This window comes from Mastigoproctus giganteus, chromosome 7 (assembly GCF_048544385.1).
Source record: "Mastigoproctus giganteus isolate SK-2022 chromosome 7, ASM4854438v1, whole genome shotgun sequence".
NCBI lineage: Eukaryota > Metazoa > Arthropoda > Arachnida > Uropygi > Thelyphonidae > Mastigoproctus > Mastigoproctus giganteus.
The window spans coordinates 162,090,846-162,118,504 of NC_143581.1; the positions used below are offsets into that span (position 1 = coordinate 162,090,846).

General features: G+C 37.4%; 1 protein-coding gene across 3 annotated transcripts in view; it reads right to left on the minus strand.

Moving 5' to 3' along the window:
* Positions 1–27,659, minus strand: part of LOC150083297 (tektin-4-like) — a 164,659-nt gene that overhangs the window by 74,322 nt on the left and 62,678 nt on the right. For all 3 annotated transcript variants that reach the window (XM_090377956.1, XM_090377957.1, XM_090377955.1), the window contains exon 2: positions 6,586–6,709. In XM_090377956.1, coding sequence (XP_090234082.1) covers positions 6,586–6,686 — 101 coding nt within the window. In that variant the 5' untranslated portion in view covers positions 6,687–6,709. The remainder of the gene's footprint in view (positions 1–6,585; positions 6,710–27,659) is intronic.

A 27,659-nucleotide genomic window follows, 5' to 3' on the forward strand; every position in this document is an offset into this window, starting at 1 on the left:
TGTGGGCCAAGCTGATAGAAATTTCCTCCCAAAAGCCTTGCAGAGTCCTTCAAGTCTTGAGTTAATCCACAAGGCTTTCAGCATATAATCCCTCCTATCATGGCTGGGCAGAATTGTAGACACATAGACATTGTGACCTAACTTGCGGCATTTCTTCAGCATGGTCCTATATTTGTCTAACAAATCGTCAGATTGTGTATGCTCAATGTCATTAGTCCCCACATGAATAATAATATTCTCTTTACCCTCCTTAAAATCTGACAGGCTATTGGTGATATTCACAGATGAGGAATTTAAGGAAGGGGATACTAGAAGTTTATCAAACTCTAACAGAGAACTAAATTATTTTTGTAATAACTGAGAAGAAAGCAGAAGTGAAATTGTTGAAGCTGAACATAAAAAAGGCACCTGGGGTAGATGGGATCTGTACAATTATATTAACTGAAGCAGGTAAGGTAGGTAAGAAAACCTTTAGCTGTAATTACAGGGGCACCTTTGGATTCTGGAGATTTGCAAATGTTTCCCCAAATCAAAGGGGGGGGGGGAGATCAACAGATGATACGAGTAATTACAGACCTGTTAGCTTAACTCCTGTTCTGGGTAAATAATGGAGTCATGGTTAAATGAATAATTCATGACCATCCAGAGAAGAATGCAGTTCAACTGCAGTCAGAGCATGGATTTATTAAGGGGCAATCTTGTCTCACCAATCTGATTGGATATGATGATGCAGTAACAAAACAACTAGATTCAAAAATAATTTTGATATCATATACTTGGATTTCAGGAAAGCTTTTTATACCATTGCACATAAAAGACTGCTTGTACAAATTGGAGCAGTGTGGCATTGAAGGCAAGTTACTACTATTTATAAAGGGATGACTGAATAACAAAAGACAGAGTGGTTATCAATGGATACTGCTCTTTGTGGAGTAATGTTATTAGTGGATTTCTGCATGGTGATTCAGTGCTGGGGTATTGTTGTTTTCTATATTTATTAATGACATCGATGGAGGTATATAAGGCTTAATTTCCAAGTTTTCAGATGATACAAAGATTGGCAGGGTGGTTAATGACAATAATCAAGGTAAACTACTGCAAAAAAAGTCAATAGAAAAATTAAGCAGATTGGCACAGAAATGGCAGTAGAAGTTTAAAATCAACAAATGCAAAGTACTGTATATGGGCAGCAGTAATCCCAGATTAAAATACCAACTATGTGGTACCACATTCAGAGTAGTGTAATATAAAAAATAACTGGGGGTTATTGTTCAGTCTAATATAAAGTTCTGTGAGCAGTGCAAACATGCTGTCTGGACAACTCATGGGGATGTTGTCAATGATATACAGGAACTTTGCTAGCAGGAATAAGGAGGTGAATATCCCATTGTACATCTTGAGTACTGCATACAGGTCCAGAGACCTTATCTTAGGAAGGATGCAGATAAGGACGGACGTTGAGATTGATGAGGGAAACAGTGTTGGTCTTATCAAGAAATGCTTCAAGAAATGGAGACTAGGCACCTGCAAAGTAATCTGATTTGAAATGTTTAAAGGGTTTGAAGCCGTTGAGCAAGCGCAATACTGATAACATTCTTCTTCTTGCTGAGACTACACACATGAGACAACTTCAAACTGAGGAAGGATGGTTGCAGGACAGATGTAAGGAAATTTCCCTTCAGGTAGTTCATTTTTGGAATAAACTTTCATCTGTTGTTGTGGAAGTGGATAGTCTGAATAAATTCAAGGAAGAAGAAGCAAACTATTGGAGGAAAATGAACAAATGATGTAGGATTTTTTTTTGTTTGTTTTGATGCCATATAAGCTTGCTTGCTTGGATAATTTCCCAATATTAATACACTTTTTCTTTTTTTTTAATCAACAGAGTTAAGTTTTATCACCAAAAAGCTACACATTTCTTTTTTTTTTTTTTAATTCAAATTTGTATAATTCTATTCACTTTAAATCATTTCTGATATCTCCTTTTGTAAAGTACCTACTCATAACAGTTCAGATTGTAAACTCTTGCTCATGACAGTGCTGAATAACAAATGAAGTTGGCTTGTAACTGCATTTGTTGCAACACTCTTCCCCATTTTTCAAAAAAAAGCACAACTTTTTAAAAAATTTATTTTACAGCTCAATCAACTGCATACTGCAATAACACTGTTCCTGTCCATTCTTAAATTTTGTTAGAAATGTTAGAACTACTGTACAAAACATTTGTACATTGTTTCAAAAACAACTAGCATAATCTGAAAAGAATGATGTTTTACTGTTTGTTATTTTTTTTAAACTTGGCAGCACTTCATCTTGATTCTTCTCCGAAATAATCTTTAGTAAAAGACCTGATTCATTCGATCAACCTGTAATCAGAATCAAGTTCGTGTGAGGGCCCACAAGCCAATGAATCCATGTGTTAGTTAGAGACAGCAAAATGCATGTAGTAGTAGGATTATAGGGATTTTTTTCATGTACTGAGGGATGGAATTTTTCTGTTATCATGAAGTTGCTTAGCATGTACAACAAGGCCCTGCTCAAAGTGGCAGTTTTGCTTATGTTTTCTTCATTTTGAGTAAACTTTTATATTGGCATGACCACGCCCAATATGTCATACATACATCTTTGTCATTAAGGTATTTTTTTTTTTTTTTTTTTGATCAACATGCATTCCTTTCAATATTCTTCTTTAAAAAGCATTTATGCACATGCATCATATGGAATTGGAAGAAAATTTAATATTCACTGATCTATATTTTTTCAATAATTATAGGGTGCTTCAGTTTACTGTGATTATTTTAAACAGGTAAACAGCACATGATATCAATTTATAGTGCATGATGAAGCAAACATACAGTTCACATTGAGGTTTTATAACAATGCCCTTGCACTTTGTCGGACATTGTTATAAAGATGTATATTGTTACGTTAGATGTAAAATATGTGCCTGATACACGATTAATTGTAATTTTTTTAAATTAACAAGGTTTTATATTATTCATTTTAACCACATATACTTTAGTTCAGCAAAAAAGCAGACCAAAACACCAAGGCATTACACCCAAAAATCATGAACATAACATCTGGTCACTCTAGTCCTGTATCCATATATTCCTCTGTATAATGCAAAGTTTTAGAGATCTTCAAGTACCGTGTTAATAGACTAGTAAAGGATTTACTAGTCTATTAACTAGTAAAAGAGGAATAGTAAAGGATAGCAAATGCTTTATAAGCATTCGCTATCCTTTACTATTCCTCTGTATATTATTTTGCTGCATTTTCTCTATTCTACTTCAGTGTAATACAACTTAAGGGCTGATATGTATTGTAATAAGATACTGATGAACGTTTGAAATGATGGATTCTGTAGACAGAATTGTTATCAGTTTGAGTCATATATGCACCTTTTTTTTGGAAACTTGTTGAGCAAAACAAGGTATGATCAAAAGGTTCAAAGAATCTTTTGATCGCAATTGAACTAACATTTAGGACACTAGTATTTGGAATGAATAAATAAACTAATATCTGTGAAATGATAATGCTTACCAGTTATTCATATGGATCTCCTTCAAAGTAGTCTCATAGCAATATAATACTAATTCCAATACTTCTACAACCACTGAAAACATTCCTGGCAGGATACTTTTGGAATTACTCATACTTCCTGTATTTCATTCTGAATAATTTCCTCAGTCACAGCAAATCCATAATCCTTCAAGGGAGCTTTAAGATTGTAAAACAACAACAACAAAAAAAAAAAAAAAATATATCACAGGGAGACTTTGGTTTGGTTTGAAATTTTACTGGCACATTAGCAGCAGTGGCTATTATGTGCCAAGAAAAAGGTAAAAATAGATTCTACAGGGAGAATGAATTCAACGTATGGTGGACAACCATGGTGATGAAGTGCTTAACAAAAAATTCTTGAATGGAAAGTGCAATGTGCAGGATATTAACATAATGCAACACCAATTCCCCGAAGTCCTTTTTGAGCTATCTTCTCTGAATAGCAACATGCAATCACTGCAGAACTATTTTGTAGTATTACAGATTCATTGCTTTGACCACTCAGGCCAAATTCATAATGAACAATGCCTTGTGAGTCAAAAATTACAATAAGTATAAGCTTTACATTTGATCAAGATTATCTTGCTTTTTTGGGCTTTGCAGAAGACTGATAAGAGGACTGGCCTTTTGTTTCCAATTAGAGACATAAGTTGGCATTAAGAATGAGAAAAGTGGGCATTTCTGTAGGACTAGATTTCATTATTGGTTGTTTGACTGACAGTATCTGAGGTATCTGTTCACTGATAACATTAATTTTCAAAAGGCCAGAGAAAACCTTGTTCTTTAAGGTTTTCCTAATTCATCTTTCACTCTTTTAGCCCAAACAGTTTCTTTCCTTTCTTAGGTTACCAGCCCTGCCATGTCGAGTCAGTGCAATGCTTGTTAGTGACCAGAGCTTTTGAGTTAGTTAGGTTAGTGAAAATGAAAGGAAAACAAAGATGCCTTAGTTTTATTTATTCTGTTTTTTAACTCTAGATGTTATTCTGTAAAAAGTTCTCATATCAACTTGTTTTTGATTTTTGTATATTTTTCTATCTAATGATGAACTCTAATAATAATGAAGGAGAATCAATGGCAATTTTAAAAATGTCACTGTGATCACTAAAATACAATTTGCAACTACTTGTTTTTTAAAGACTCTTGCTGTGAATGCTCTTTACAGGTCTTGCTGTGAATGCTCTTTTGTGCATCCTGTTGTTTACTACTAATCTTTCAGTACTGTACAAGCTAGTGTCAGCCATTTGCAATAAAATACAAAAGATATGAAATGCATATGATGAAAAGCAAGTCAAAGGAAAAGGAAATAATATTTGTTCGTGACAGATTAAGAATGTTAGGGATCCTACACAGTGTAATTTTAGGAGGCCCAAGTGTGAAGTAAAAAAAAAAAAAAGAAAAGTGCAGTACAACTTATTCCAATAATTCCAGTAATTATACAAGGGTTAATAACCAACTGAAAGCCTTCAAAGCATGTTTATCAATGAGGTAAGGGACAGTTATTTGCAGAAAGCAACACTGGCTGGTGTCTGCAAACCTCCTTTACAAAACTAAAAATGTTATTGTGTGAATAGGGTGCACAATACAAACCTGAAAAACACTATATAGAGAATAAGAGAGAATACCACAGAGTATATTTTCTATATATAAATATAGAGAATATCATTGAGTTTTTATTCACCAAATGGAAAATGTGCACGCTACAGTAGATGGCACCATAATGCAATCATGGCAGAATTTAGAAACTCCAAGAAGGAACAAGTTCAATGAGCTGTAGCCTGCCACCAGTGCATATATTTTAAAAATTGTTTAAAAATAAGCCACCAAGTAGACCTACCGTGCTGCAATGATACGGGAAAATTCATAAAAGATGCACATTTGTGATCATCACTGCCGTGGTGGAGGCCAAACAAAAGTCAGCAAGGGTACAATGGAGCCCAGGGAATTCTATAAAATGCAACAATTGTGAACTTGACAAGATAAATACTGGATAACATGTTATGTTGCCATTTGAGGATAAAACCATACAAATTACATAGAATTTTGTATATCCTGTACCATACAGAAAAAAAAAATATATAGCATACTTATTTTTCAAAAAATATATTTATCGTAGTGGATGTAACAGAAATATTTGTACTGAGAATAAACATGACCATAACTATTAAAAAAAGTTGGAACAATCTACAAAAATAAGACTTCAAAATATTGCCCGCATCATTACACTACATATCAAATGTAGGCAACATCTCGCAATCATACTTTTTCAACAGATCAGGGACTCAGAGTTATATTTGCCCACTCTGAGCAACTCATTTATTACATATGAAAATAAGTCTCCTTGGACAGGTATGGTTCCACTAAGGTAGAGGAGTCCTACATTATGTCATTTGTTCATAAATATCTGCACTGTGGCAATACTACTTGATTGGCTGCTTAGGATTCTTAATTCCTCTTCATGTGACACCCTTATGAGATATACTGGAGAAAGTGTCTCAAAGTGACATTACAGTACAGTAGAATGATGCCAGTTTCACACTTACACTATGGGTCCATGAAAATCAAATACCATTATTTTCATTCTGTAATGAAATGTCTAATATCCATAATAAAAATAATTATACTTCTTACTGTTGTCAAAGATGAATTAATTAATAATACTTCTGTTGTCAAAGAATTCAAAGATGAAAGACTGTTGTCTTTCATCTTTGAATGCTACAGACAAATGCAATGATTGATGCCAACACCTTTAACATCAATACATTCACTTACTGGATACTAAGCTGTGATTAACAAGGGAGGAAATGAACCAGAAGTCCACCGCCACATAACAAGTGGCTGAACAATTATAGTAGGCTGCTCCCAAGCAAACAATTTAGTATAAAATTTTACCAAGTGCTTATATTTTAAATTTGTGACTAAATATGCATATCTCAATGGTATACATATTTGTATAAAAAATTCCAATCAAATGTATACACAATAAGAATTAAAAATTAGACAGGTAATCACATTACTCACCTGTGCCATTCAGCACGACTAATATCTGACTGATTAAATCTTCGCTGATTATTTCTACACCATTCTTCTGGAGTAAATATTTGTGGAGTGGCTGTATCCATTACTGCAAATCAAAGTATAGTCACTAAAAAAAAACAAAAAAAAAAAAAAAAAAACACACATTTTATTGTGAACATTTACATACTTTATCCAGTGTTTACAATGACTGAAATTAAAACCTGCAGTAAACAAAATGGACTAAAATTTTTAAAAAATATATACCACAGTAGCAATTATGACTATTTACAACAAGAAAATAAAACATATGGTTTATTGATGTTTTTAGTGTGGACTGCTGTTTCTGCTGTATTTTATTTTCCTATTGTGTAAGACTAATATGCTAACTTGGAAATTAAATACATATTAAATTTGAAATAATAAAATATATGCAAGTTTTAGTAGCAACTATTTTAAATTATAAAATAATGTTTACTGTTCCCTTCTCCCAAGCTAAGCATACTGGATAGAAAATGCCAGCTCCCAAACTAAATATCAGTTTTAAAATAATTTTTATGACACACAACAATGATTAAAAAGGAGTGCTGGTACGTGAGCAATAAACATCTAAATTAGCAATATGACTCTAGATGTTAGAAATTTATCAATGACTAAATTTCTGCTTATGGCACATGTGTCTTTTAAGTGATCCAACAATCCAGTCAATGTAGAGTAACTTTGGCATGAACAACAAATCAATGTTATATCATGGAGATTTTAACCTTCCACATATTAGCTGGAACTTGTGAAGTAACTCAGTAGCAGAACATTTCGCACTTTGCTGGAAAACTGTTTATCTATACCAACAAGAAAAAGCAACACTCTTGATTGCAGTTACTCTCAATCATTAAGAGGGTTCATGTAGAGGAACTGATAGGTGGCAGCGATCAGCATATTGAAATGGGATTTACAAGATATAGTTATATTTAAAAATAAAGGGAAGTGATTTTGCTTTTGTAGCAGTGATTAGAATGGTACTGGAGAGTTAAATATATTTTCAGTGGAACCAACTGATATCCTTAACTGACGTAAATGCTGAATGGGAGGGGTTCGGGGAAGTAATCCAAGAAAGTTTTTTCTAAGTTTTTCTACTAAGTTTTTCATACCAGCTGAGAGATAGTGTTCAAGGCTTAAACTTAAATGGATCTCACATAAACTGATGAAACTAGAAGCAGAGAAGATAAATGCATGGCATAATTATAAATTATAAGGAGGACACTATAGGCCAACAGTACATATAAACTAGTTGCCAATGTATGGTTGCCAAAGTAACCACAAGGGGGTCAGGCATGGTAATGCAGATTATTAGAAGTCTTTCACTAAGACTGAAAAGAAAAGAATAGAAAGGAATTATTTGTTTATTGTGCTAAAAAGACAGAAATTAATCAATTAGTCCACTATTTATGAATGGTATTAACTGGTGATCATTCTGTTCAGGTTGCTGACAAACTAAATAGATATTTTACATCTACATTCACAAGTGAAAAAAAATTTTAAGGTTGGGATACCAGAAATAAACTTAATTCTAACTGGGAGCTAAATGATTTTATAACTGAAAGAAAGCTGCAAGAGAAATTATTGCCACTAAAGGTAAATAAGGTATAGGATAGATTAATGTCACAAGTGAGATCTTCAACTGAACTTGAGGATCTCACTCATGACATAAATCTATCCAATTAAATTAAAAGCAGCAGCATAAAAAGGTAAGCATACCTTTATTCATAATTATGAGAGCATTCTGAAGTTAAGGGCATCAAGTCAACATAGGTGGTCACAGAGCAATGTTGGTGCAACATAAACACTGGAAAAAAAAAAAAAAAGAGTAGGAGTGTGTTATAGGCATAATGACAAAAACTATACAGAGAAATAGAGTGGGCCAGTAAATCAGAATGCCTTTTAATGGGGGGGGGGGGAGGACTTGAACTTCCATAAACTGAGTAGACCTTGTGATTTGGTCACTCACCCAGTAGCAATGCTTTTATGGATTTATTGGATGAATGCATTCTTATACCAGCATATTACAGAGACAATGAAAGAATGCAACACTCCTGATCTGACTATCAGCAGTGACCCTTCACTCATTAAGAATCTGCAGATAAAAGACCCACTAGGTGGCAGTGATCACAGCATACTCATGTGGGATTTACTTAAAGATGTGACTACTGTCAGGGGCAAAGGAGTGGGCTTCTGCTTTCATAATGGTAACTATAGTGTTTTCAGACAGTTTTAAAATCTATTTAGTAGGACCAACTGATGACGTTCAAGACAGTGTATTCAATGAAGTAATTGTATTACCTACTAAACTTTTCATACCAACTAAAAAATACTGTTTCAGGCTTAGACCTAAATGAATGTCAGATAAACTGATGAGGCAGAGGAAAAAAATGCATGGGATGAATATAAATTATCAGGTGATACAGAAGCCTGTGGCAGATATAAACTAGTCTGTAATCAAGTCACAAAGGAAGTTAGGAAATCTAAGGCAGATTACGAGAAATTTCTGGCAAAGAATGCCAAGAATGGCACAAAGACTTCCTTACTTATATTAATAGTAAAGGAAGGGATTACATCATAATGATCCACCTAACATTGAAGGTATAACTGTTAATGTTCCTGCTCAGGTTGCTGATAAAATGAATATGTATTTCACATCTATATTCACACAGTTAGAGTTCTTTAGGGAGGGAAATGCCAGAAGTCCATAAAAATCTAATAGGTAGGTAAACGACTTTGTGATAACCGAAAAGAAAGTGGAAGAGAAATTGTTGAAACTTAAAAAAAAAAAATCTGGTGTGGATGGGATCTACATAATTATATTAAGAGAGGTAAACTGTTGTTATTTGGTTTTTAGGAGCATTAGGAACTAAGGCCATACTACTCTGAGGATATGCGGTGGTCATTCTCTGACCTTTCCTCATCCTCCGTATTTGGTGGTCACGGGCTCGGACCCCGGTCTAATCAAGAAGCATGTGCTACGCACTGCCACTCCTGCCCACCTGGCTATGGAAGAAGGTAAGCAAACCCTTAGCCATAATTATAACAACATCTTTGTATTCAGGGGAGATCCCTAAGAAGATGTGTAAACATATCCTCAATTCACAAACAGGACATGAAACAGCCACAGAAGAATATCTTTGTGCATGTTCAGTGCAGAGTGTGAAGAAATTAGGCAGTAACTTAGCATTCTGATGGACATTTTTTTTAAAGCGTAAAGTGTGTTATTGGTCTGACAGTACCAGGGGCTTCCCTATCTCCACACTGTATTCTTTGTAAGTGACACAGAACTCTGTGGAGGTCAGAGATTCAAAAGTGTGTGGGGAGTGGTTTGTTGTGTAGTGTTATGTTGTTTCTCTGACCATTTAACTGTTGGGACCCACTGTTGCCCACACTTTGCCACGAGGGGACAGGTCAGGCACCCAGTAGATTAAGTACTCTGGCAGGCTCCGCCATCAGGATTTCAGTGGGATGGCCTATATAAAAAAAAATGGGGGGGGGGGGGTTGAACACTAGAATTTAGAAATGTCAAAAGAGGAAAAGAGGTTTACGAGAAAGCTGTTGGATTTAGACATTGATTACGGCATTGGGGCATATTCGGTCGGTATAGTTAGAGTGGGGGGGGGGACTGAAGACTGGGGAAACAAATAGAAGGATGGAGACAACAGAATAGGCATCTCCCCAAAGAGGTCAGGGGATGAGCCCCACCAGGCAAATATGGTGTAGGCAGGGAGGGTAGGAGACAGAGATATTTCCCCCCACCTGGGGATGGGGTTTTAAAGGGGAACTGGGTTTGAGTTCTCAGTTCAGATCGCCAAATGGCTTGTAGGCAACGGAGTAGCAGTATGACTCCATTGGTGATCGTTGTCAATCCATGTGTTGTTATGTTATCTGTTATTTGTTATTTAGGAGCATTAGCAACTAAGGCCATATTGCTCCGGGATATGCGGTGGTCATTCCTGACCTTTCCGTATTTGGTGGTGACGGGCTCGAACCCCGGTCGAATCAAGAAACGTGTGTTATGCACTGCTGCTCCTTCCCACCTGGCTACGGAGGCGCCAATCCATGTGTTGCATCCAGTAGGATGGTCAGACTGTCCATGGGGTAGGATATGTTAGCTGGCAGTGGGGGAGAAATCTCCCCCCACTGCCAGGTGGGGTGGAAGAGACATTTACTTCTTTCATAATCTGCATTCTCACTCTACTTGCATTCTATTTTTATACCTTTTTCTTATATTTTATATATATATTACCCCAGGGCTCACATCCAGTGAGTATAGACTTGGCAAACCAAGGGTCCTGAGCTGGATACCATCATTCTTCTCTTTCTTGCTTTCTTGGTGATTCCCTTCTACCCCCCTCTCTCTCTCTCTCTCTCTCTCTCTCTCTCTCTCTCTCTCTCTCTCTCTCTCTCTCAGATTAAAACGGGAATTTTTTTTTTTTTTTTTTTTGGCTGGTGCAGCATAAGCCTCAGGCTTCCTTGCACCTGGTGAGTATGGGCTTGGCACACCCAGGGTCCTGAGCTGGATATCATGATTCTTCTCTTTCTTGGTGATTCCCTTCTACTTTTCTCTCTCTCAGGGTAACTCGGGAATTTTTTTTTTTTTTTTTGGCTGGTGCAGCATAAGCCTCACGCTTCCTTGCACCATATAGCTAATAATAATAATAAAAAAAATAATATATTTTTTCCCCACTCACTCATTCATCTTTTTCGCACACACCGGTGGGGGGGATGCAATGGTCTGTAATGTAATTTTAAATACCAATTGCACAATAGTTAAGCTAAATAAGCAAGAATATAAAAGATTAAAACTAGGGTTTAGTGTGTACTTAACTGTAACATTTATGGTTTGTGTTCTTTTCTCACACACACATTTGTCTGGCTTTCATTTCATTTATTCAATTCTTGCTTTCTGCACTGCACTCTGTGCACCTCAACTTTCTGTTTTTCTTCAGTTGTGGTACAGGCCTAGCCACAAATTATTTTGCAGGCCATAGGAGAATGCAGTGATAGTGTTTGTGCCATAGAAAATGTTTGTTAGTATGTATAAAGGAATGTAAGTTATTATTAACTTAGTATTCTTTCAGCCAGTTGCATTTGCTCTTCCACTCATTCCCATTCACCATAACACTCAGTCACTCTTTCTTTCACCAAAACTGACATTTATTTCCTTTTACTATAATTCCTATTTCACTCTTTCACTCAATGCCCAGCCTACCCATTCTGTCTTTCATTCTCATTCACTCATTCTACATTGTATCCCCTTGCTACTAGCTTACTGATATTTTTCAGCTAATTGCTTCCCTGGCTGCCTATACAGCTCTCTCCCCTATATGGTTACTTATATGGTGTGGTGCTCCATGTTCCCACACATGGCAGGATAGTCCTGAGGGGGGGGGGGTACCCAAGTCAATCCAGTTTTTTCATGTCAGATTTCTGTCAGGTCAGGGTGCAGAATACTGCAGTCCTGACAGTTTTTAAGTCATCGTCTGGGCGTGGTGGGAAATTATATGGAAATATTATATGCAAATGTGTACATAACTATAGTTTCTGCAATGGTTTACAAGTTTTATACCCCTATATTTGTAATCGGTATCAAATATTTGCCTCAAATACAACAGATTGTGCATGTTTAACCCGTAACTACACACACTGCAAGGTAGCTGACCTTGATCCAGGAAGGTAGATGGCCCCCATCCCACTCTTCTGGGCGTCTCTGATTTCCAGATTTTCTGAGTGGAGTCTGGGAGACTCCTGTGTGTAGTTACAGGTTAAACTTGTCTGAGCATGCACTCACTTGTTTGTACAGTCCACTCAACCACAGAGCCTATATAAGTAGCACATCCCTTATGCGGTCACAGTACTCCTGTAAAAACCATTGTGAGCTCTCATTGTATGTTAGTTTTCTTTTAGTATGGCAACCAGAAAGTAGATAAACAGTCCCAACATATTTTGTTTTGTTCCTGTAAAGCAGAGACAAAATATTACCAATTTTGAAAAAAAATCTTATTATGCATACTTTGACATAAAACTAGACAATCAGGATAAATCGTGGGCACTGCATAAAAGTATGCCATACATGTGTCGAACATCTTAGAAAATGCAGTCAAGGAAAAAAGGTGTGCTTGCCATTTGTTATTCCTATGGTGTGGCACAAGCCAGTAAGCCATGCCGAATGTTACTTTTGTGTATATGACATTAAAGGTTACAATTCAAAAAATAAAAAGGACATCAAATATCCAGATCTACTGTCAACCATAAAACTGGTTCCACATGGACCTGACCTGCCTGTAAAACCTCCACCAGAAACTTTGGAGTCCACATCTTCTTCCACCAAAGAAGAAGCTAAAGAAGTTAGTGAAGAGGAATGTTATCAACCAGAAAATATTTTAACGCAAGTCGAACTGAATGATTTAGTAAGGGACTTAGGTCTTCCAAAGTATGCTGCTGAAATTCTGGGATCCAGACTTCAAGTGAAGAACTTACTTGCTCCAGGTACATCATTTTCCTAGTACAGAAATCGTGAAAGGGAGTTTATATAGTATTTTTCACAAGAAGGTCCTCTTGTATATTGCAGTGATATCGCTGGTTTAATAAGTGCCTCAGGAGCTCCATCATATGTTCCTAGTGAATGGAGACTATTTATAGACTCTTCTAAGACTAGTTTAAAAGGTGTTCTCTTGTATAACAGTGATAAGTACACATCTGTGCCAGTTGCTCATTCAGTCTACTTAAAAGAAACTTATGACAATCTAAAGTTGTTTCTGGAAAAAATTAAATATAAAGATCACGAGTGGCAACTCTGTGTAGACTTAAAAGTGTTATGTATGTTGTTGGGGCAACAGGGTGGGTACACTAAAATGCCATGCTTTATTTGTGAATGGGATAGCAGAGCTAAAGTGCTGCACTGGACAAAGAAGCAATGGCCTTGGAAGCACAATCTTACATCGGGGTCAAAAAATATTGTGCACGAAAGTTTGGTGAAGCCAGATAAAATACTTTTACCTCCACTGAATATCAAGTTAGGCATATTTGTTAAAGCACTGAATAAGGATGGCAACTTCTTTAAGTACCTTTGCAGTAAATTTCCCGGTTTACCAGACGCAAAACTTAAGGAGGGTATCTTTGTTGGTCCCCAAATTAGAAACTTGGTTTTAGACGGTCAGTTTGAAACTACTATGACTGACGTTGAAAGGGAAGCCTGGATTGCTTTTAAAAGTGTAATGGAAAACTTTCTAGGAAATCATAAATCACAGGATTATGAGAAAATTGTTCAAAATATGCTCGTAAAGCTTTGCAATTTAGGTTCCAATATGAGCATCAAAATTCACTTTTTGCATGCCCATTTTTCCTGAAAATCTTGCACAGATGAGCAAAGAACAAGGGGAGAGATTCCATCAGGACATAAAGGAAATGGAGCAGAGGTACCAGGGAAGGTGGAATACAAGCATGATGGCTGACTACTACTGGTGTTTAAAAAGAAAGAAACTTGGCACTGTACATAAAAGAAAAATGATTAAATGTTCTTTTCAAACAAAGAGATAAGGGTCTGATTAATGAAAGTTTCAGAATTTTGGTTAATACTTGTTAGTATTTACATATTTTTTGATATATGAAAATGTAATCCTATCAATTTGTCATTACTAAATACAATAAAGTTATATACTTTCGTAAAAAACAATACTTTTTTATTTCTTAAACTGTGATGTGTCTGGACGTGATAGAAAAAAATCTAAGTCATATTTGAAATCACAGCAACATATTTCGGCAGTAGGACCTAGTGAAATTCAAACCCCAGTGAACAAACTTAAATTTGTAAACTAGTGTTATTATTTATTAGTTCTACGCATTTCAAATACTTGTTGTGTGAAGGTTGTAAAGGCTTTATAATTATCCTCTTCTATGATGAACAGATATTCTTCTCCCCAGGGAAGGGGACTGATCTGTGTTCTGGGAATGTTATAAATTATACATTCATATAGAATGTGTGCCCAGTCTTCACTCTTGCCACAGGTGCAGCTTGGATCATCAATCAGCCCTAAGGAGGTTAGTTTTGCCTTTAGGGAGCCATGACCTGTCAATATAAATGTTGTAAAAGGTCAGGGGCATACTACTTAGGTGGCTTTGGGCTAACCATTGCCACCTGTAGCAGAAACCTCTTGGTAACCAGACCTCTGGTTTCCTGCTCCCACTTTGTTTGCCATAGCTCATGGAGCTTTGTGGCTATTCTTTTTCTTTCAGCATTGGTGTTGGCTGTATCAAGGGCTATGCCCAGAAATTCTGTGGGCATGCCCTTTTTAAGTCTATAATATAAGCCTCTTTTGGCTACTTCCAGGTAAAGTGGGAGAGCTCTGGCCAGCAACTATAGCACAGGTGTGCTTACTGTGCGACATGCTCTGGTAATAGTGAGTAGCATTGTCCTTTGTATCGATTCTAATTTATTACTATTTCTTACTATGGTCGAGCGGGTGAATCACACACCAGCTCCATAGGTGATAACAGGTAGGAACATTGTACAGTATATGATTGCCAGGGTCTTTCTTTTGAGCCCCCAGTCTGCTCGAATGATCCTGGCAATCATACCAGCATAATTTCCCACTTTCTTCGCCAAGTAGGTCAAATGGGGATAAAAAGTTAATTTTGAATCAAAGACCATTCCAAGATATTTTTGTTCTGTTATAATTTTTATAGTAGTTATGTTAATTTTGATTTGTGTGTGTCTTCTTATGTCCAAATTGCCTTTTAGAAGTATTTGTTTGGTTTTTTCAGATGATATTTTGAGCATGTGCATTTGTGCCCAATCCTGCAGCTGCAGGAGGGTAGAATTTGATCTTTGCATTACAGCCACTCGTGTGTTACCTTTTAAAAGGAAAATTATGCCAACTGCAAAGGCCAGGCTTTCCATGAGGCCCAGATCCAAGGCCAGAAATTCTTCGAGAACAACGTTCCAGAAGAAAGGGCGAGGATTGAACCCTGCAGGCAGCCTTTATTCACAGGACGTGTCAATTCCTGGAACCTTATGTGTACTGAGACACTTCTGTCTAAAGGGTAGCTGTTTATTACCTTATTGAGGTTTTGTGGGGCATTTTCCTGGCGGAGTCTCCTAAGGACACTAGGCCACCAGAGTAAGTCAAATGCCCCAGCAAAGTCAATAGAGATTGCCAGCATATATTTTTCCTCTGAGTTTTTAATTGTTGTCAGTAGGTGGTGCATGGCATCCTCCGTAGAGTTGCTCTGCTTAAAACCATACTGATTGTTGGAATGTAAACTTGCTTCTGTGTAGTACTGAGCTAATCTGCTATATATTACTCTTTTGTATATTTTCCCTAGTATAGGGAGTAGGGCTATTGGTCTATATGATTTGGGATCGGTAGGGAGTTTCTCAAGGTTTTTGAGAATTAATCTTAATACAGCTTTTTTCCATATTTTTGGGAATATACCTTCTGTCATACAGTTATTATATAGTGCTATTAATTTGTCTGGTGCTATCTCCACTAATTTTTTGATAATTTCAACCTCTAAGAAGCCAAAACCTGGGCATTTATTGTTTTTGGCTTTAGATAGTGCTATTTCTAAGTTTGTATAGTAAACAGAGGTTCAGTTTGCATGTCATATTCAGTGTTTTCTTTTATAATGTCCAGCTGGGTGAGGGAATGATTTCCAATTTCAGTCTGAATAATACCATCTAGGATGTTATTTACAGAATCAGCCCAACACAAGGTTGGGGTTCCATCTGGTTTGACAGTAGTTTCTAGGACATCTCTTGGCAGCTTGTTGGTCACTATTTTGTAGACAACTCCCCACAGGTTATTGTTTCCAGTAGTTCCCACCAAGTGCCTCCAGCATTCCCTTTTCTTGTCTCTTATGAAGGCTTTATACTGATTCCTGAGAATTCTATAAGAATTTCTCAGTGCATCCACCCCATTTTGTGGCCAAGATGTTCTGGCTCTTTGAAAAATTCTCCTCACCCAGTGCACCCTTCTCCAGAGTACAGTCAGTTCAGGGCACTGCCTGCTTCCTCTTTTTTTTCCATGGGATAGACAGGTTTGCTGTTTTTGTTAAAATGTTTTTCATAGTGCTTGCTCATCTTGGCTACAGAGGCCTCTGTAGCTGACTGGTCAGGAGCTGGAGTGCAGTAGCACACGCTCGTTGAGTAGACCGGGGTTCAAGCCCCTGACTGCTAAATAAGGCCGATCTGCCAATCCACACTAGACCAGCATGGCAGATTATGGTCCATTTCCCTCAACATGAATTGTTGAGGAGGCTTTCATCCTGCAGTGGGTTGATAATGGCTGCAGTTTACCTTTTCTTACCATCCGGGCTACAGTTGCCTAATCTAGACCACTCATTTTCCTGTTTTTGCAGCTCAACTGCTGTATGTTCTGCGAAAATCTACCAGTTTGCCTTTTTAAGGTTATACCTTTTGATATCCTACAAAGAATGTTGGATATCAAAAGGTATAACTTTAAAACCTTGTTTGTAATTGCCTGTTCAGTTTGAAGGTGATAGCTCTATGATCTGATGTAGTCCAGGCTGGACTACATCATAAAATTACAGACATACCAGTCTGTAATTTTATAGGCTATTGAACTGGTGGCAAGAGTGACATCGATGTCACTCTCCCACATGGTACTGCTAAAAGTTGGTAAGTTATTAGGTTGATTTATCACTTGAAAGGGTGAGGTGGCTATAAAATCTGTAAATTTCTGTCCATTGTGTGTGTGGACAGCTATGCCATAGGGATGACCGGCAGTTGACATCAGCACACACTATGATATTTGCAGTAGGTAACAAATTTATAACTGCTTGTAAGTAATCTATAGTAAGGTTTATGTTTTCACCTGGCCTTTCATAAAGAGATATAATACAGAACTGTCCTACTGCACTGGTGATATGGGCACACACTGCCACTGGGAAGCAGAGGTGACCCACCTTTGTGACTGTAAAGTCAGTATTTTTAACTACTACTGCTATAGAAGGGACACCTGCGGTGTATTCTATTATTTTATAGCCCCTTGCATATTCCTGAACCCTATCCATATGTGTGTAGGGCTCCTGGAGCACCAAGATGTCTATATTGGAACAGACTTCCATCCCTTGTTGTGGAAGTTGATAGTCTAATTAAATTTAAGGCTCAGCTGGACACATATTTCGAATGAACGGAGGGGTGAAGTGGAAGGGGTTTTTTTTTTTTTTTGTTTTGGCTGATGCTGCATAAGCTTGCTTTCTTGCATCATATGACTCTACTAATGCTAATATTATTTTCTTTTAATTTGAGTTTGATCTGATCTACAATCTGATGGACACTTATGAGAGGTTGAAGAGTAGGGTGGATACCCTCAAAGAAATTAAAATGGGGAGGAGCCATCAAGTTCTCAACCACTTGACACAGCCAGTGCTGACATTTGTTTGTTTGTTGTTTGTTATTTGGTTTTTAGGAGCATTAGCAACTAAGGCCATATTGCTCCGAGATATGCGGTGGTCATTCCCTGACCTTTCCGCATCCTCCATATTTGGTGGTGACGGGCTCGAACCCCGGTCTAATCAAGAAGCGTGTGCTACACACTGCTGCCCCTTCCCACCTGGCTACGGAGGCGCCCTGACATTTGTGCATCAGGCAACACAGCGACAATCATTAAAGCACAATGAGGTGGTCCCACTGGAGGTAGTTATTGTCAGCAACTTTATGTTAGGGAAATAGGAAATATACTGTGCAAGAAGGACAGGTGGAATAGAACCAGGGAATGTCTGCCAGAGGCAAAAGCAGTTGAATTTGTAGACCAGTTATCAGCTTTTAAGGGGAAAAAAAGATATTGTTGTGCATCTTGGCATTAATGACATTAAGAGTAGGGGATCTGTGGATTTAATGTGGAATTACGTCAAAAAAAAAAAAGTTACAAATTAGGGTTAAATTTGAAAGTGTCTGCGATTCTGCCCAGATACAATAGTAGGGAGTATACGATATGAGCTAGTCAATCAATTCTGCCCTGGAGAGACTACAAAGCTTGTGGGGTAGAAATTTTCTCAGCATGTTCTGTGCTTCTTAACAGGAGAGTGCTTCTATAGAGATGGGATACACTTAAATAGAAAGGGTGCAAGAATATTGCTGATGCTATTGAGGCAGAATTAGGTGCATTTGAGACCACCATAGTCTCAGACTACGGTGGTCTGAGACAGTATTTAAATTCTATAAGGTGGGACCAACTGATCATGTTACCAACAGCAAATTCAAAATGGGAAGCATTCAAAGAAATAATCTTGAAAGCTGCTAGGCTTTTCATACCAATTAAGAAATATTGTTCAAGATGTAGGCCTAAATGGATGTCACAAGAACTAATTAGACATGTGGCAGAGAAGAAAAATGCATGGGATACTGTTAGACCGAGAGTTTTGTATCTCTCAATAATCAGGCGGAATCAATTAACTAATAAATAGTTAATACAGTGTCTTAGGATATTTTAACTTATTAAAACCATACTTCTTTAAAACTCTTCGGTCTACCCAAAATCAACTATTCTATTGTTAGAATCGTATCTTGGGAATCTGTAGGATAAAATTATAAAACTATTCATTTGGAACTTAAGTCTAATACAATAAGGGAGGAGAAACTTATTTCCCAGGGAGAGAGAGTGTTTGGTCAGATATTGCACAATTCCTCACCCTAGTTCCCTGTCGTTGGCCTCTCACCAACAGAGCGGAAGGAGAGGAGAGCATCTCAGTTCCCATACCCACAATAGTACTAAAAAGGCTTTTATTGCTACGGTGGAAACGTCCAGTTGTTTTCACAGGGCAATTACCAAAAATGGTAGTATCATTGTAAATGGGCATTCTTGGACGACTGTGTCTCTGTGACATAGAACGAGATAATGTTAGCACATAAAGGATTCTGTGAGGCACCGAAGGGAGACCTTTTTTACTTTTGTAACAGAGACTGAAAAGAGAGTGGAATGTCTTGTCGTCAAACGTCCAGGGGTTCTAACAATGTGAAGGGAAGGTTCTGCAGTCGGTGTCGCTCCAGCCTTAAGAACAGCCAGGGAGGAGCTGAGACAAAGGAACATGGCTCAGAAGACCGCACCCTAGTTTCCACCAAAGGGAAGGAGGTTTCACAACCTGTCTTGCAGCAAGAGGTTTAACTGGTAAGCCATTATCTCATTTGTGTGAATGTAAACCTCGAACACAACATCAACAGATACTATTTTAATGCTTCCTTCCTAAATATTTAATCTTTGTAATTTAGCAATGAAAAGGAACTTGCTCCCATGGTTGTTGGTACACAGGAATCTTATAGCAGGGTGCTGTGGGAATAAGAATTGGGAGGGAGTGAGCCTATTCACATTAAAACAGATGTAAGATAGTGTAAAGTGATGAGAACACCAAAAGCACTTTGCCTAAGGTTCTTCTGTTATCCAACCATTCTGTTCTATGTTGAAGTGTTTTGTGAATGTTGTAGCTTGTTAAACCAGAGCCAAACAATGTCTGATGAATGAATAGTTCCAGTGTTAATAGAATCCAGTATGTTATTAAGATGTTTTTGCCAATACAATATCATAAATCCTAAACAGATCAATGTTGTTGTTATGAACATAAACCTAGAAGCAATATATATATACACATATCTTTACTTTTACACAAACAACTAGATGGAGTCAAGTCTGCATACATGTTTTCTTTTGTTATAATAAATGTTGTTATGTGTTACATAATGTCTCATTCTCTCTGCACATATTCTCATATACCAGTAGAAACAAATACAAACTAGTAAACGTTAGGGAGGGGATTGAGTTGACACTCTGTGATCACTCAAATCTTAAAATCATAACGTGATCCAACGCTGCAGCAATTAAGTGCTAGAACAGCACTTAATTTGCCGAGGGCACGGATTTTGTCCTAGCCAGACGATCATCTCATTTAGAATAATTATCACAGGAATAGTAATAGGGACATAAGTTAAGGGGAATAAATAAGAAAGAGAAACCACAGAGAGAGAGAGCCCCTGACAATACATATAAATTAACAGGTGACACAGAAGCTTATGATAGATATAAGCTGGTCTGTAACCAAGTCACAATGGAAGTTAGGCAGGCAAAGGCAGATTACAAGAAATCTTTGGCAAAGGATGCAAAGAAAAACAGCAAAGAGTTCTTTACTTATGTAAACTCTAGAAGAAAGGGGATGAATCAGATTGGTCCACTTGATATCGATGGTTCTACTGTTGATGATCCTGCTCAGGTAGCTAACAAACTAAATGAATATTTTGCATCGACATTCACACATGAGGAGTTATTCAGGGAGGGAATGCCAGAGGTGTATGCAACTCTGGCAGTAAGCTAGATAATCTTATAATAACTGAGAGTAAAGTGGAGAAGAAATTGTTGAAGATAAACATAAGAAAGGCACCTGGGGTGGATGGAATCTATCCAGTTATATTAAAGGAGGCGGCGGCAAAGGAAGTAAGCAAAATCTTAGCCATAATTATGAGAGTTTCCTTGAACTCAGAGGAGGAACCCATGGACTGGAAATGTGCAAATGTGACTCCAATCCACAAAGGAGGATCAAAGGGAGACAGTTAATTACAGACCTGTTAGTTTAACTTCTGTTCCAGGGAAATTAATGGAGGCATTGGTTAAAAAAGCATTGCAAGATCATCTAGACAAGTCTGCAGTAATAGTTAAGACACAGCATGGGTTTGTTAAGAGGAAGTATTGTCTGATCAATTTGATTGGATACTATGATATAGTCACAAAGGAACTGGATGCAAAGAATAACTTTGATATCATATATTTGGATCTTAGAAAGGCTTTTGATACTGTTGCACATGGAAGACTGCTGCAAAAATTGGAACAGTGAGGCATTGGAGGCAAATTGCTGCTATGGATAAAGGGATGGTTGAGTGGGAGAAGACAGCGTGGTAATCAATGGACACTGCTCTTCATGGACTAATGTTATTAATGGAGTCCCCCAGATTCAGTATTGGGTCCATTGTTGTTTTCTGTATTCATGGTATATCAGGCTTAACGTCCAAGTTTGCAGACAATGCAAAGGTCAGGAGGGTTGTAAATGGCACTAATGACAGTACGCTGCTGCAACAGGATCTAGAAAAGTTGAGTGGATGGGCTGAGAGGTGGCAACTGAAGTTTAACATTGACAAATGTAAAGTACTGTATATGGGAAACAGTAACCCCAGAGTAATGTATCAACTGTGTAGTACTACACTTACAGAAGTAGAGAGTGAAAAAGACCTGGGGGTAATTGTGCAGGCAGATATGAAGTTTTCTGAGCAGTGCAGCCAAGATAACATAAGCAAGAGTAGCTTATGGTGTCTTGTCAATAATATACATGATTTATTTTAGCAGGGATAAGGAGGTGATTATCCCCTTGTATCAGGCAATGATCAGGCCACACCTTGAGTACTGTATACAGGTCTGGAGGCCTCATTTTAAGAAGGATGTAAAGCTGTTGGAATGAGTACAAAGAAGTGCAACAAGATTAGTGAATGGAACAAAGGGTTGCTCTTAAGAAGAAAAGGCTTTGCAAATTACAGTGTCTGGAGACTAGGCACCTGCAAGGTGATATGATTAAGGTGTATAAACCCTCAAATGGTTTGAGCATGCTCAATGCTGATTGGATTCTTCCTCTTGCTCAGAATAATCACCTGAGATAGCATAAATTCAAATTGAGAAAAGATAGTCGTAGGATAGATGTGTGGAAGTTTGCCTTTAGCCAGTGTGTGGCTGCTGGAACAAATTTCCTTCTGTCGTTATAGAAGTTGATAGCTTAAACAGATTCAAGGCAGAACTAGACAAACATTTGGAGCAGGTTTGTTATTTGTTTGTTATTTGGTTTTTAGGAGCATTAGCAACTAAGGCCATATTGCTCCGGGAATATGCGGTGGTCATTCCCTGACCCTTCCGCATCCTCCGTATTTGGTGGTGACGGGATCGAACCCTGGTCTAATCAAGAAGCGTGTGTTACCCACTGCTGCTCCTTCCTACCTGGCTATGGAGGCACCTTGGAGCAGAATACTGGACAATCCTATCCATACAGCCAACATGCTTGATCTTTTTCTCTCAAACAACCCTTTTAAGTACATGGTTGAAGTGAGTAGTCCTTTAAGACCATCACATCACAACTTGGTGATTATCTCTTCTGCAATGGAACTTATATCTCATGGCTATTCCCAACCTCGTGTTGTTTGGCATTATAACAATGCAAAATGGGATGACCTGTGAGATTTCTATCCTTTTCCTTGGTTGGATTACTGTTTCAAAACTTCTGATGTCAACGTTTGCTCAGATCGTGTTAGTGAAATCATTCTTGTAGGAATGGAATCCTTTATTCCATGCACCACTTTAAAATCTCGTCCTTTATCTAAACCTTGGTTTTCCAATAAATGTGCTAAGGCTGTTCATCAAGAGAAGAATGTTGCATATTGTAATTGGCTTGGTTCCAATTCTTCAGTTTCATTTTCTGCCTACACCACAGCTTGCAACAATTGTAAGCAGTTATTAATCAGTCCAAACTAGATTTTCAACAGGCTGAGAGTATAAAACTTGCTTCTTGCCATAATGGTAGCCAAGCATTCTGGTCTCTTGCCAAAACTATTGGCTGCAACTTTTGCCCATCTCTGCTCCCACATCTGTCAAAACCAGATGGTTCTGTTGTCACTTCAGCCAAGGATAAAGCTGACCTGCTAGCATCCCATTTTCCTTCCATCTCTGTATTAACGATCTTGGAAAAACATCTCCCACCATTCCCAACACACTCCATTCAATGCCTCCTGTGGTCTTCCGTCAAGAGGATGTCAGAAGAATTTGACGAATCTTGATGGTAAGAAAGCTCCAGGTCCTGATGGTATTTCTCTACTTGTTCTCAAAACCTGTGCTCGTGAACTTACTCCTGTTCTTTTCTGCTTTTTTAACTTTTTTATTCCAAAGGTATTTTTCCTTCTGCTTGGAAATTTGCTCATATCCAGCCAGTTCCTAAAAAGGGTGACAAATCCCTCCCATCCAATTATCATCCCATTGCAATTACTTCTACTCTTTCTAAAGTAATGGAGAAATCAATTAACCGCCAACTCTTAAACTACCTAGAAACCTTCCACCTGATCAACGATCGCCAGTATGGATTCCGTCAATGTTGATCCACTGGTGATATTCTGGCTTATGTTACCCATTTATGGACAAATTCGATGGAAAAGTTCGGTGAAACACAAGTAGTTGCTCTTGACATCTCAAAGGCATTCGATCGTGTTTGGCATAAAGGTCTTCTAAAGAAGCTTCCATCTTATGGTTTGCCAACTGTTTTTTGTAATTGGTTATCCAGTTTTCTCTCTGATCGCTCACTGAGGGTGATAGTCGATGGCTCTCTGCCTTCTAAAACTTTTCCACTAATGCTGGTGTCTTCCAAGGTCTCGCCATGCTGGTGTCGCCACCAGCCAACATCCATTTACTGTCCAACTTCAAACTCACAGGACCAAATCTTCGTCTTTCTCATTTATTTATTCATTCAACTGTCACTTTCTGGGAAAGAAAATAATATAAAACAATATAACTGAAGATAGAGTAATAATAATATAATCAAGCTGGTAAAAGATAAAAGCATAGAAACCCCTTATGTGAAATTATATAAATTAATAAATTGTAGAAATTTGATTTCTGACACTGTCATTATCCAATAAAATCTGACTTAGTCTTTAAGGCTCAGTTAGATGCATACAGTACAGATGGTGTTGTCTATTAAATATGCACTTTCAATTAAAATGTGCCAAATTGTTAAAATCGTGCCAGTGTATTTACCCAAAAGATAACACTAGTCGTCAAAAAAAAAAAAAAAAAACACATTTTTTTGTTTCCTGTTAAAATTTATGCCGATTTTTGTAAATTTGATGTTGCTGAATTCAAATATGGCAACCATATTACTGTAACTCTCACCAATTTTAAAGAAGAAGAGATTAAAGTCAAAAACTATGTTTCTAGTAAAAAAGATTTCACATATTTTAAGAAATTGTTACATACAGTACTAAATATTGAACAATGGGTCTATTAACCTTATTCTACTGACAGAAATGTTTATCTGATAACAAAACACTTTTGTTGTTTTTTGCCTTTTTCCTTTTATAATTGTCCATTGGTATCTCCAGTATAAGATTCCAACAGTAGTCTGAAAACATATTTGGACTCCATTTTCCCTGGTATGTTTTTTTCCATTTGAGAAATATCTTGGTGAAATCTTTCACCATGTTCATTGGAGACCACTCCTACGTTTTCAGGAAAAAGTCTAAATGGGAGTGCAGGAAATGAAGCTTTAACGATGCGTTGCATCCTAACTCTCTGTACACTAAAATTAGCTCACCCACAATTTCACTATAATTTTGAAATTTCTCATTGCCTAAAAAGTTCTGGCAGATGTTTTTGAATGCCTTCCAGGCTATTATTTCTGCAATATTTATTTTTTTTTAGTGAATTCCATCTTGGAATAGCAGTTTGTTTTGAGGAACCACAAAAATTCCCTCTTTTTATCTTGGCCTTGCTGATTAAAGGAAACTTTTGCCTCAAACAGGAAAATTGTCCTTTTTTGTCCATAACTTTCACCAAACCTAGTCTGATGTGCATAGTGTGCATAGCATTAGGATCAGGCACCACCTGTGGTTTCCCACATCTGCGCCGCATGTATGGTGTGAAGAAATACAGTACTACTGTAAATGCCAGAAAAGCGTTGTTTCTTGTATATGACATATTGCATTAGGTTCTGTTTGTGTGTCCCGGCATTTGGCTGCAGGGCCCCTGGTGGTACCCTACGTTTCCAACACACACACACACACACACACACACCACTAGGAGGTAGCCAGGCTGCCCATAATTCTCTGGCTGGTCTCTGCTAGGGTTGCCTGAGCTTCCTAGGCAGAAGCCAAGTAAAAAAATAAAATAAAATAAAAATTAAAAAATAATAATTAAAATAAATTTTTAAAAAATGCTGGGTTAGAAAATCCTACCCTACACGAGCGTTAGCAGGGAGCCATGTCTGGTTGAGTTGTGGCAAAACCGTGGGTGCCATGTCCATGAAGGTTGTTTTCAGTTCATCTTCATCAGCCATTTTCAATCCACTGCAGCATGAAGGCCTCTCCAGCAACTTTCCAGTTCCTTCTGTTTTGAGCACTGGCCATCCATTTACTACCCACAAACTCATGAATTTCATCTATCCATCTCCGCCTTTGTCTTCCAGGTTTTCTTCTAGCTCCTCTTGGGTACCATTCTGTTATTTTCTTAGTTGCTAATGCTCCTAAAAACCAAACAACAACAACAACATTATTTTACGTTTAAGACAAATTGAGATATTGCTCCTCAGTATGTGACTGTATGTCTTGAATGCTATCCATCCAAAATTTATTCTTCTCTTGACTTCCAGCTATTTATCATTATTACCACTAATGACTAGTGGTAATAATGATAAATTATTACCACTTTTCAATTACGGCTTCTTCAGTGATTCTATCCCTTTCTGTGGCATACTTGTTCATCATTACTTTTGTTTTAGCCATATTCATCTCTAGTCAAAAATCCTTACTAGCTGTGCATAACTGATTAAGATTTTCCTCTAATTCTTTGGGTATCGTGGCTTATGACCACAATGTCATCTGCAAATCGTAAATGGTTTAGGTACTCTCCGTTCATATTGACTCCTTTCTGCGACCAGTCTAATCTTCTGAAAGCTTCCTCAAGGGCAGCAGTAAACAGCTTTGGAGATATTGTCGAACTCCTTTATCAATAATTTGCTACTGTCTTTGTCTAGTCTAATAAAGGAGGTAGCACTCTCATATATTTTCTTCAAAATCATAATATATGGGGTATCAATGCCTTGTCTTTCCAGTGCCCGAAACATTGCCTTATGCTGTATGGAGTCAAATGCCTTTTCATAATCCACAAATGCCAGGCATAATGGTGTTTTATATTCATTTGCTTTCTCCATTAGCTTGATATTACGTGAAGGTGATCCATAGTTGAGAATCCTGTCCTAAAGCCAGCTTGCTCTTTCAGTTGATTCTCATCAAGTATTCTTTCTAATCTGTTAGTAATGACCCTTGTGAACAACTTGTAGATGTGGGATAACAAGCTAATTGGTCTATAATTTCCAATTTCTGATTTATCTCCTTTCTTATACAGCAAAACTATGATTGCATTATTCCACTGCTTAGGCATCACACCTTTTCTAAAGCACTTTGTGAAGAGCCTTGCCAGTTTTTGTGTTATGTCTCTTCCTCCCAATTTTAACAACTCTACAGTAACTTCATCTTCCCCCAGGGCTTTCTGATTCTTCATTTTCTTCAATGCATGTTCTACCTCATCAGGAAGAATATCGGGTATGTTGTATGTGTTGCTACTTTGCAATCCATCTTCCCCACTGCTGGCATCATTCCCCTGCTCCTTGTATAATTCTCTATAGTAGTCTTCTGCTATTTGAATTATGCCTTCTCTGCTGTTTATAAGTACACCATCGCTATTCTTCAGTTTCAGTATCATTTGTCTTTCTGTATTACTACTCATGGCTGCTGATTTAAATCCTTTGTTTTCCCTTAATGCTTGTTCTACTTTTCTTGTGTTAAATCTTCTTATGTCCTCTCTGAGTCTCTTTCTAATGGTTTCGCATAACTCAGTATACTCAATTTTCTCCCTGTCAGTATTTTTCTTGCTTTTCATTTGTCGTTTTCGGTTCATCATGACAAGTGTTTCTTGACTAATTTTTTCTTCTTTGGATTTCTTTTTCCCTATAGGTTTCTTGGGCTTTATCACTTTCAAAAAGTTGTAATATTCCTCGTCGATATCTTGGTCTTGAGCAGTCTGCAGAAGCTCAAACTTGTTCTTAAGTTCCAGTACATACTGCTTTTTCTCCTCTTCTGTTATCTCAAAGACCTTTGTATTATTTACTCGAATCAGTTTTTTCCTTTCCTACATTTATATCAAGTGTACATCTTACCATTCTGTGATCACTTCCAACATTTACCTTATTTAGGATAACATCATTCACAATATATCTTCTGTTAGTGAGGA